Source organism: Squalius cephalus (assembly GCF_949319135.1).
Source record: "Squalius cephalus genome assembly, chromosome: 7".
Classification (NCBI taxonomy): Eukaryota; Metazoa; Chordata; class Actinopteri; order Cypriniformes; family Leuciscidae; genus Squalius; species Squalius cephalus.
The window spans coordinates 18,134,542-18,146,476 of NC_137128.1; the positions used below are offsets into that span (position 1 = coordinate 18,134,542).

General features: G+C 40.2%; 1 protein-coding gene across 2 annotated transcripts in view; it reads left to right on the forward strand.

Moving 5' to 3' along the window:
- ak5 (adenylate kinase 5) overlaps positions 1–11,930 on the forward strand; it is a 106,023-nt gene extending 94,093 nt beyond the window's left edge. Inside the window, exons 9-14 of one of the 2 annotated variants that reach the window (XM_079877121.1) lie at positions 3,147–3,189; positions 3,854–3,898; positions 5,808–5,971; positions 7,607–7,723; positions 8,759–8,953; positions 11,262–11,930. In XM_079877121.1, coding sequence (XP_079733247.1) covers positions 3,147–3,189; positions 3,854–3,898; positions 5,808–5,971; positions 7,607–7,723; positions 8,759–8,953; positions 11,262–11,327 — 630 coding nt within the window. In that variant the 3' untranslated portion in view covers positions 11,328–11,930. The remainder of the gene's footprint in view (positions 1–3,146; positions 3,190–3,853; positions 3,899–5,807; positions 5,972–7,606; positions 7,724–8,758; positions 8,954–11,261) is intronic. The other variant, XM_079877122.1, reaches the window with a different exon arrangement.
- The last annotated feature ends 5 nt before the right edge of the window (positions 11,931–11,935 follow it).

The following is an 11,935-nucleotide window of genomic DNA, read 5'->3' on the forward strand; positions in this document are numbered from 1 at the left end:
TATGTACTTGTAGTCAACACATACAAATAAGTGTACTTTTCAAGCAAAATGCCTCAGGAGGTAGCGGATTTTCCTTTCATTTGTTTCTCATCTGTTACATCAGTGGTTACACTTCTTACCATCCACCATGGTAGTTATATTGTATTCGTTGTAGTGCCTTTGAGTACTGTGAAAATAACATATGGGATTATATTCCATAGGATGAAATATGGTGTTCTTTCAGTAACATACTATATTAAAGCATATGGTATCTGTTACATCACTACACCATCGTACCCTCACTATGATATTTTTACCAGCATCCCTGATATTCCCTGATATTTGTACAGAAGACAATGCAGATGTGATGCAGCACAATAGGACGAGCGTCTCATACAGTGGCTTGCGCTGCGTTATTAGACGGAGGTGTCTGCTGAAATCATGCTTCCAGCACTTTCTGCAGTGCCCACGGCTCCTCCACGCACAGAAACAAGCCAAACGTCTACAGCACATCATGCCGACCTTCGCCACTGTTCAGTCTGCACAGCTAATGAATGAGAGGCAGGCTGATATTCATGAGAAAACATCCTCCACGCTCAGAGAGAGAGAGCGAGAGAGAGAACAAGTAAAAGAGTGAGAGCAAAAACATGAGATGTAGGAGATTTGGACTTGTGCAAATGAATCAGTATTTTAATCAATATTTTAGTATTGCTTTTCAGTGAAAAATTGCCTACACATCATAAGATATATTTGCCTCAGAGGTTAAATATTGGAAGATATTTAAACTTGTTTTCAGGGAATACACTCATGAGACAAAACATTGACCAGTCACAGATGAAGCCTATATTGTTGATGATCTCCTAACAAGGCCACATTTTAAGGTCTGAGTAGATTAGATGGTAAGCAAACAATCGGTTCTCGTAATCAATCAGTTGGATCCAGGAGAAATGGGAAGGAATAAAGATCTGAGCGACTTTGACAAGGGCCAATTTGTTATGGCAAGGCGACTGGGTCAGAGTATCTCTGAAAGGCTTGGGTGTTGCTCCCAGTCTGCAGTGGTGAGAATTTACCAACAGTGAGTGATCTGAGGTGGGACAATCCACAAACCAGCAACAGGGGCTGCGTTTAACTCCACATTTAGATATAAACTCGCAAACTTCCTTAAGCACTTCCCCTCGGGGGAATCCCCGCCGCCATTTTAAAGTGCGTTCATCTTTGTGATCAAGGGCTAAGGGCGTTCCATTTAAACACATTGCAAGGGTTCCGCCAGTAGTGGGCAAGACAGAGGGAATTTAACGAGGAAAGGGCAAACAAAATTGGACTTAATCATAGACAGGGTGTTGGGCCACCAAGGCTTATCGATGCACAAGGGAAATGAAGCCGATCCCGTCTGGTCCGAGCCAACAGAAGGTCTACTGTGGCACAGGTCACAACAAATTTTAATGATGGTTATGGGGGAATGTGTCACAACACACAGTGCATCACACTCTGCCACGTATGGAAGTGTGTAGCCGCAGACCAACCAGAGTGCCTGATGACCCCTGTCTACTGTCGAAAGTGCCTACAGTGGGCACACGAGAGTTAGAACTGGACCTTAAAGCAGTGGAAGAAGGTCGCCTGATCCAATGAGTCCCATTTTCTTTTGCATCACATGGACCGTCATGTACATGTTTGTCATTTACCTGGGGAATTGATGAAACCAAGATGCACTGTGGGACGATGACAAGCCGGTGGAGGGAGTGTGATGCTGCTGGGAAACCCTGGGTCCGGGCATTCATGTGGACGTAAGTTTGACATGAGCCACCTACCTAATCATTGTTGCAGACCAGGTACACCCCTTATTGACAATGATGTTCCCTGATGGAAGTGGCTCAGAAACATGATGAAGAGTTCAAGGTTTTGCCCTGGCCTCCAAATTCCCAAGATCTCAATCCAACTGAGCATCTGTGGGATGTTCTGGACCAACAAGTTTGATCCACGGCGGCTCCACCTCGCAGCCTACAGTACTTGAAGAATCTGCTGTTAATGTCTTGCTGCCAGAGACCACAGGACACCTTCAGGAGTCTTGTAGAGTCCATGCCTCGGGGGTCGGCAAAAGTGTTTTAAGTACAAATCTCACTAAATATTGTTAGATTTATGGTTTAATCAGTTTTTTTCCCCAGTGAAATATATGCAAATATAATATTTCACAGTTTTGCTCTATTTTGACAAATAAACTGATAAAGAAAAACATATATATATTGCTTTGCTTTTCATGTAACCGTATGGAGAAGCATTTGCAGGTGAAATAACCTTCTAGCCAAACAGATTCATAGTTTGTTCTATCATTGCCAGCATATCAGTTGAAGGATTAGATAGTAGACATCTGCTAAAATCTGGCTTTATATGTTGCGATAAGGTAAAATCATGCTTGAATTGGTGCTGTATGAGGATGTTATGCTCATGAAGTGTCCTGAAAAGAAACTGACGTTTTAAAGCTCGCTTTTAATCTAATGCATGTAGGCTATGGATGTATCTAAATATTCAGGATTTGGGGGATTATGTCCAAAAACAAGCATGCAAGAATCAGTTATTAAAAGAAACAATATTGATCAAGCACTAAGGTGAATATTGGGATGGACGTGTACCCGTCGTTGTCTATGGCGCAGGATTGTTGGGTATGTGTATCTTTTCTCTCTCTTTCTGCCAGTGACTCATCGGACCGGCTGGCCTGCCCACATCACAAACACGCTCATCAGTGGCACCCTGCACTCCTCCCACACACACACACACTCTCTTTTTCATCTCATCTTCTCTAATGCTGCAAAAAAAGTGGCAAGTTACCACCTAAGGTTTTGCTGTTAAACAGCCCAGAACTCTTTTAATCACAGTAATCACGGCACAAACTGTCAAGTTCCCGGTTTTCTGCGATGTGTTTATGTTCAAACACTGGAAACCTCACGGATTTTGTTTTAATTAGCTCTGTGAAACTCATGAAACGACCGTCAAGAAGCATCATATTTTCTCCCACAAATCCAAAAAGAAAAAAGTACTTTTGCATCAAAAACATGGAGCCTATTTTTAGTATCATCAGTACTCTCATGACAATTGAATGCTTTTAACTGCCCTTTCACTTCATTTGTGATCTTTATAAAAGTATATTTCTTATGTGTCTTTCTCTATGGCAGATCGATGAAGAGGTGGCTGGATATGCAGAGGCGCTTGGAGAAAGTGAGAGCAGTATCTATTAATTGATCTTTGTGTCTTTATTTGTGTGTGTATATTTCTTGTTATACATTATTGATAGAGGAATGAATATGTGCTTGTTTAAAGGGATGGTTCGCAGTAAAATCAACCTAGGGTCCTTTGCACCATGACCTCGAGCCAAACCTAACCCTAACCCTATTTGTACTACTGTAGAAGTTTGGTACCATTCTAGGCATTATTATTGGGCTAATTTACAAGATACATCATAGGATCCATTAGCGCCTGCACTAAGCCATTCGGCTGATATCGGGGGGGTGGGGGTGGGGGGGGGTAGGTTGGTTGGCTCGAGGTCATGGTGCAAAGGACCCTGGGTTGATTTTACTCCGAACCATCCCTTCAAGCAGTACCAGATGTCTAATAGGCCTCTAAAGTATGTCTGTACAGTGGCATTAATCATAAATAATGATGCAGTGCAAACACATTCTGTGATGCCAGAATAGTTTCACCATCTTGATCTTGGAAAAAAGACTATCATTTGATTTTTTTTTTTAACCCTGCATGTTATTCTCATCCATTTCCATCATCGATTGGACCACATGACATGACAAATCTATATTTTGACATGACAAAGCTGTTATCTGATTGTAATATAATTGTGTGTTTTCTTTTCCTTCCAAAACGCCACCAGGTTTTCCCGTGGAGACCAAGAAACAAAAGGTCATCTTTGTGATTGGTATGTTAGCTGATAAAACTGCATTAGCACATCATACATTACTTTCATTGCACATTATTTTCATTATAGACAGACACGGAATGCAGTGTTTTACTGTGCCTTCAATTCCTCCAGAAGAACAGATCAGGAAGCAATGTTTTGATGTAAAGTACATATATCACAGCTAGATCAGACATAACAACACGCGCCGCCAAGTTTATTTTGCGACACAGACACACAAACAGCATGTGTTTGAAATTGGGGGCAGGTGAAAGCTTCTGATGGTTCCTAATTGAAACTGTTGGCAGTCTTCATTTGAAAATGACTCATGTTCTGGATAAATGGATAGCAGACGGTCAAGATGGTACAAGGCTTTGTGTGCTAGGGGCTTCCCTCCCCTCATGTTTGTTCAAAAGCTCTAGCTAATGTAGTGAAGTGAACTAAAAGCCCAACTTTACATCTCTTTGTGGTGAAAACAGACGTGAAGAAATCAGTTTGGTTGCTTTGAAAGGAACCCGGTGGATACGGCCTGTGTTCCTGTCCTGTCGCATCAGCAGATTGATACAGTGCTTATGCTTGTAATATTGCTTTGGATATGGCTGATCTGAGATGGATAGATAGCATGAGTGAATTACGCTCTAGAGTGCACTTGACCACCCTAACTGACACGTTAAAGACTAGCAGAAAGATTTATCAGCTTTGTATCTGCACTGTGGTACCTGTCAAGAAAAGAAATAGATTAGATTTAACAGTCAGACTCGGGCTCCTTTTTTTCTTCATGCGTTTAGAATAGAATAGAGAGATTCAGAGTAGGTTTTGCAAAAAAAAAAAAACGTGGACAGGGTAAAAGCAATTTTCTGACTCACAGGTGTATAAATAATTTAATATAAAAAAAAAAAAAATCACCAACGATGCTTTAAATTGATCAAACTTGACAGTTATGACATTTATAAAAGATTTTGATTTCAAATAAATGCTGTTATTTTGTACTTTCTAGTCATCATATTTTATCACAGTTTCTACAAAATATTAACTGTTTACAACATTGATAATACTAATATGAGATGTTTCTTGAGCAGCAAACCATCATATTAGAATGATTCCTGAAGGATCATGTGACACTGAAGACTGGAGTAATGATGCTGAAAATTCAGCTTTGATCACAGGAATAAATTACATTTTAAAATATTTATTAAAATAGAAAAAAAAAAAAAAACTTTTTCGCTTTTTTTTTTTGTAATAACATTTCAAGTTTTACTGTATGCTTGATCACATTAATGCAGTTCGGGTGAGCATATGAGGCTTCTTTCATAATGGTGAATGGCTTAATATATTTATTTCATCCTTAGACATAGGGGGAAAAAAACAATGTTTCTGCAATGAGTAATTGGTAACAGTCATTCCACACTAAAAGCAACATTCAGTCAGACAGCAATATAGTATTGAAGCATGATATTGATTTGTTGGTCGCTGGGGCAATCCAGTTAATAGAGTCCAAGCAATAAACAAAGTTCTGCCTTATTGTTTTAGCTGGTTGGAACATAAACCCCTTTGCTTTTTGCTGTGACGCTTGGATATTTCAGAAGCTTTCTTAAAAGTTTGAAAGTATGTCTGCCACATCCTCGTCATCAGCGTTATAGACAACATCTGTTAGATGTGGACTGTTTGGATAGATAAGCGCTGCCCTGAGCTGTGTGCAGAATCCTAATGAAGGCCTGTGGGAGTTCAGTCAGATGGCAGGGTCTGGGAGAGCCAGCGAATAGTGTGCGAGGTGCAAACCATACGATATCTACTGATTTCACATCTCCCAAGACAGGCAATTACTGAGGATGTGGGTCTTGTTCCCGAGTATTTAGAACAGTCTCTCCCATCCATTGTCTGTACAGTTTTTCATTACAGATCTATTCTCAACTTTTCTCATTCTGACCAGGTGGGCCGGGATCGGGGAAAGCTCTCCAGTCTGAGAAAATCGAGGAGCGGTACAGTTTGAAGCGCCTGTGTCCCGGGGACATCCTGTGCAGCGAGCTCCAGTCTCACAGCGAGAGAGGACGCTTTCTCCGAGACCTTCTGGAGAGAGGAGAGCAGCTTCCCGAGGTGCACAATCTCGCTAAAGTCCATTACTGAAAATTACAACGATCAGCTTCACCCTTCACTGGGTTTAACGCTTGTGGAGAAAACACGGGAAGACACGCTATTTCATAACGCTTCTCAGTGCTTTTAACCTTCAAAGGAGTGGACGTGTACAAAAAGGGCTGTAAGAATTATTACATACGCTGCATAAATGAATTTGCATTTATAGGTTTCTTTCCTGATTTGGCAAATTTCGTTTTGAAACAGAAAGTTGGCCTAGGACGTATTTAAAGTCTCCTTTTTATTTATTTTTTTGGACACACCTTGACTTTTACTGTGATGCTTGAATTTCCCAGAAGCATTTCTTAAACATTTGCAATATTTTTGGTCCATTTTCCCAGAAGAGAAAGACATTTAAATGTGTTTATCTGCTTAAAGGTCATTTAGTCAGCTTTTAAGAGCATAGATTCATTTTAACCTGACAGTTCTGGAAAAAGCCACAAAACTCCAATTTTCTTTTCTTTCTTTTTTGCCATTATTACAGTTCAATCATGACCACTCTCGTTTTATACATAAGAATGCAGTGTAAGTAGGATTCATCTTGGCAGACTAGTGTACTGCTACACTGCTGCTGTGCGAAGCTTACTGCTGAAGCATACTCCGAATTTCAGGGCGTATGTGGCTGCTGCAAGGTAAGGTAGGGAGAACCTGTAGAGGATCTAGACAGGTGGTTCTGGGGAGGAGGGAGGGCTAAAGAAAATTCTCATGGCACGCATTACTGAGCTGGACCACCCAGGAGAGAAATAAAGACTCTAACTCGGGTTTTCTTCACACAAGCAGCCTCGTGCAATAGCGTGTCTCGGCCTCTAGTCCAATAACTCCAGTCCTAGAAGTCCACGGTCCTGCAGTGTTTAACTCTAATCAAACACATTTGGAAAATCTTCAGGATTACTTTAAAATTACAGGCAGGTGTGTTTGATTAGGGATGGAGCTAATCCTAAGACTTTTAAGGCCCCGATATACTCGCGGCGAAGTTCTTTTTCGTTCTTCGTTTAGGGGTAAAACTTTCTTTTCCGGAAAGTTCGCTTTGGCAAGCTGTTTCAAACTCCCAAAATGAACTTCGTTTCGGCCTGATTTTTTTTTCGAAATGACGTCTCATCGGTTTGTTCTTCGATTTTGCTTGAAGTATAGCGGGGCCTTTAGGACAGGGCTGAGATTAAGCCAGAATGAGACAAAACAATGGCACTGAGGTATTTTAAGGGATGTCATCATTACACAGTATATTCCACCATCAGACACTTTTAATGAAGCAATCGTTTCAATGTCTACACTTCTTTTTTTGTCAGTAGCGGGTCAGATGAGGTCGTCGTTTCATCATTTAGAGCTCAGGCTCTTGTTGTTGAGTTTTATTTGCTGAGGTTTAGCATGTGGCTCAGAGAGATTCAGTCCTAATCAGATGATTTATGTTACAGTGGTGTTGCTTAGCAACATGACTGTCATTAACATTCGCTGTGAACTACTTTTAGTCGTCCCAGACATCAGAACTTCTCACTTCTTATCTAATATGTGTTTGTGTTCTTATGCGTCCTGCTGTTGTCATTGATTGTATATCTGTATGAGTGTTCATCTGTTTTTCTCTTCTGTTTGGGTGTGTTTAAGGAAACACTGCTGGATCTGTTGTGCGAGGCCATGGCGTCTACTGTGCGTCAGGGGAAGGGCTTCCTGGTCACTGGCTTCCCAAAGAATGTGAAGCAGGCGCAAGAATATGAAGCTAAGGTCAGTGCTCTTCAGGATAGGACAGAACAACGACAAGAAGTTACCAATATTAAGGAATAGATTTCTCAAAATGAAAATTCTGGCATTGTTTACTCGCCTTCATGTTGTTTTAAAGCCGGATGACTATCTTTGTTTTATGAAACACAAACTGAGACATTTTGAAAAGCGTTCACGCCCACAAAAGGAGATTCTAGGTCTTCCAAAGCCATATGATTGCGTTCTTTCAGATACAAGTAGAAAATCTGATGGAATTTGCTGAAAATCTTGAAAATGGAATTTGCATTTGAGTAGAACCAGTGATAATATCCGTGATGCTAGTCACTTTGTTACCAAACATGACAGCCAAGTTTGAATATGCACAAATTAGATCTGAGAGCTACTTCAGAGGACAAGATTTACAATGACCATTGGGTTAACTTTTGATTTGTTTCACACACTCAGGGTACGTGTTCACTGGCACAGAAGAAATCGAGGCTGTGCATTAATATAACCTTCCCGCCTGAACGTACAAAGATCCCCTGCTTAAAGGCAGTTGGACTTACCAAAAAAACTATTGGTCCATTGACATTGATTTCACAAAGTACAACATTCCTAGATCAACATTTTTGTTGATCCTGGAAAAACATTCCAATCAAACAATCAGATTTGAAAGACAAGCTTAGAGTTTATGTCAAGTTTAGGCTTACAACCAGGGTTAGGTGCTTCTACATCAGTGTTATTCACCTATCATTGGCAAAATCCCAGTGACCCGACATTGACATGTGGCCAGGAATAGGGTTTCTTGACACTTATATGTACCTGATTTTGACAAAGAGGTAATACACAAAGCAAAGCCTGAACGCTTTATCTGCTAGACCAGTGTTTTTCATCTTGGTCCTGAGGACCCACTGTTTCTCTCTTTTAAGCATCTACTGTGTTCCATGGAACAATCTTTGGACATCTATTCCTTTTAACTCCTGCAGAAGTCACATTTTCATCTGCGTTAATACTTTCAATCACTGATCTGACAAGTGTATGTGTGTGTTTGTGTTTCAGATGGGGCAGCCCGACATTGTTCTGCTTCTGGAATGTTCTGCGGACATCATGAGCCGACGGCTTCAGCAGAGGGCCACCTGCAGCCTGCACACTAAAGAAGCCCGAGACAGAGACACTGGGCGTAGAGTGGACGGATTCTGCAGTCTGGTCAATCCCGTGGTCGGCCACTACCAACACAGAGAAGTTCTGCATAAGGTCGGTGTGGAGAAGCTAAGATGCAATTAGTATGAGCAATGATGTTTCAGTGTAATTTGGCCGTTAAGTGGATCATTTTGACTGGTTACACTGACCTCAATTGAAGGAGAATCTCTTAAGTGTAGTTTACTTGCGTCCTTGAAATATGTCCCCTATCTTGAGTTTTGACTTACACAAAGCACATATTAACCAGATTTGGGTTTGTCAGGATGTCAGGACATTTTCACTCAGATATCCAATAAATGAAAGTGGATCTGATTTATAAGCAAAAACATCCTCTGATCTCTCTAAAAGGGAAGCCGTCTTTTAAAGAGATAGTTGTTCCAAATGACATTATTTTTTCTGTGTAACATAAAAGAAGATATTTTGAGAAATGGCTGGGTGTTTTAATTTTTTTTAATTCAATATGTCAATGGTCACCAATGCAAATACCAACATTAATCAAAATATCTTGTTGCAAAATATCTTACTATTGTGGTACATGCACATGTCCATTTAAATATGTGGATTTTAAAGTTGTCATTTCAACACCTCAACTTATTGAAATATTACAATCTTAAAGGGTTAGTTCAACCAAAAATATTCTGTCATCATTTACTCGCCCTTATGTTGTTACAAACCTATAAGAATTTCGTTCATCTTCAAATCACAAATGATAATATTTAATGCAATCTTAGCGATTTCTGTCCCCCCATTAACACCCAGTGGTTCCCAAACCTGTCCTGAAGGCACCCCAACACTGCACATTTTCTTTGTCTCCCTAATCAAACACACCTGATTCAACTCATCAGCTCATTAACCCATGTGTTTGATTAGGGAGACAAAGAAAACGTGCAGTGTTGGGGTGCCTTCAGGACAGGTTTGGGTCTAGTCTACACAACTACCACTTTGAAACTTTAAACAGTTCATAAAGAGATTGTAAAACTAATAAAGCCGTTTAGTCCTAATTTTCTGAAGAGACACGATCACTTTATATGATGAACAGATTGAATGTAGGTTTTTATTCACATACAGTATAAACATTCATCAACACACACATCAGTTGTGGTAAACTCAAGCATGTTTGCTTGATGAGCGAGAACCAATGAGGTTCATTCTCGTGTTACGCAGCACGTTTGAGCTTCAGCAAGAACCAATGAGGTTCATTCTCATGTTCCGCATCATGTTTGAGCTTCAGCAAGAACCAATGAGGTTCATTCTTGTCTTACGCAGCACGATTGAGCTTCTACAAGAACCAATGAGGTTCATTCTTGTCTTACGCAGCACGATTGAGCTTCTACAAGAACCAATGAGGTTCATTCTTGTCTTACGCAGCACGATTGAGCTTCTACAAGAACCAATGAGGTTCATTCTTGTCTTACGCAGCACGATTGAGCTTCTACAAGAACCAATGAGGTTCATTCTTGTGTTATGCTGCACGTTTGAGCTTCATCAAGAACCAATGAGGTTCATTCTCGTGTTGCGCTGCACGTTTGATCTTCTACTAGAACCAATTAGGTTTGTTCTCCTGTATCAAGTAGTTATGGTTGAGCATCTGTTTATATTCACTGATCAGTGTTTATATGTGAATAAAAGCCCAAATTCAATCTGTTCATCATATAAAGCGATCGTGTCTCTTTAGAAATGAAACGGCTCAATTCATATGGATTCGTTTTACCATCTCTTTATGAACTGCCAATGGAGGGACAGAAAGACCTCAGATTTCATTAAAAATATCTTTATTTGTGTTTCAAAGATGAACAAAAGCTTTACAGGTTTGGTGAGAAAATGATGACCATTTTTGGGTGAACTAACCCTTTAAAAGATGTGAGATCCCCATATTTTTCTAGTTATGCTCTAAAATATTTCAGTGAGATATTGCTCTTTGAGCAGTTCGCCCACTGAGCAATTTAAAGATCATAATCATTCAAATCTATTCATTCAAAGGATTAGTAACTGACATGCAAATGTAAATCCACCTGCTGAAACATCTATAAAAGCATTTTAAAGGGAAATGCTTTTTTGTTTTGTTTTGTTTTGTTAGTGCATTAGTGTGACAAAAGAAAAGCTTGCAGTTCAGGCCAATTACAACAACAAATATAAATGATCATTTATTAATAATAATATCCGTTTACTGCAGAAAACCCTTTTAATAGAACAAAATGTATTACACTAATCATATCTGATGATCCAGTGATGATGACAGATGAACCTATATGTTAAGAGTGAACACATTTCGGTGTGTTTGTAGGATTTCTTAGCGACAGTCCTCCTGTGGGTTGATGCCCTACTTTTCAGCTTATGATTTGTGTTGTGTGCGTATATGTAGATTGATGCCGAGCAGCCCCCGGAAGACGTCTTCGAGCAGATCTGCCTCGTCTTGGACTCCTGCTAGAGAGCTTGGACTCGCACTGCCCCCTGGAGGACAAACCCATCACCTACAGCTTCACTGCAGACTGACTCACATTTACACACCACAGTTAGTCGCGCACACACACACACACGCCTGTGATAACAGCTTCTGTATGGCACGTCCACTTGGAAAACTGGCACCTGTTCATTTCACATCATCGTCGTTCACTGTAAATACCAGCCCAATAAATCAACTGTGTTTATCTCTTGGTATCGAACCTGTATGCTTAAGCTAGCTTTCAGCTTCATAAAACACGGAAAGAGGGTTATTTACTACAGTCTGGTGCCGTTTTGGTGTTTTTGGACTCAATCAGTATACTTGAGTACTGAAATCAGCAAAACTGAGAAGCATGAAGGATTGGCCGCTGGAGAGCATTTTTTATATTGTAACTTCATTCATTATATCGTGCCAAGCGTGATTTATTGTAGTTGAAGCGGAAATGAATGAGCTGGAAAAGGGAAATGATTTGAATTTCACAGTCTGGCTTTTACAGGTGCAATGAATCAATGAAGTTCACAATGAGGTGATAACTGTATTCTTCTTTATCAACCAGAGTGAAATAAAGACATTTCATATGTTTAATGGATTTA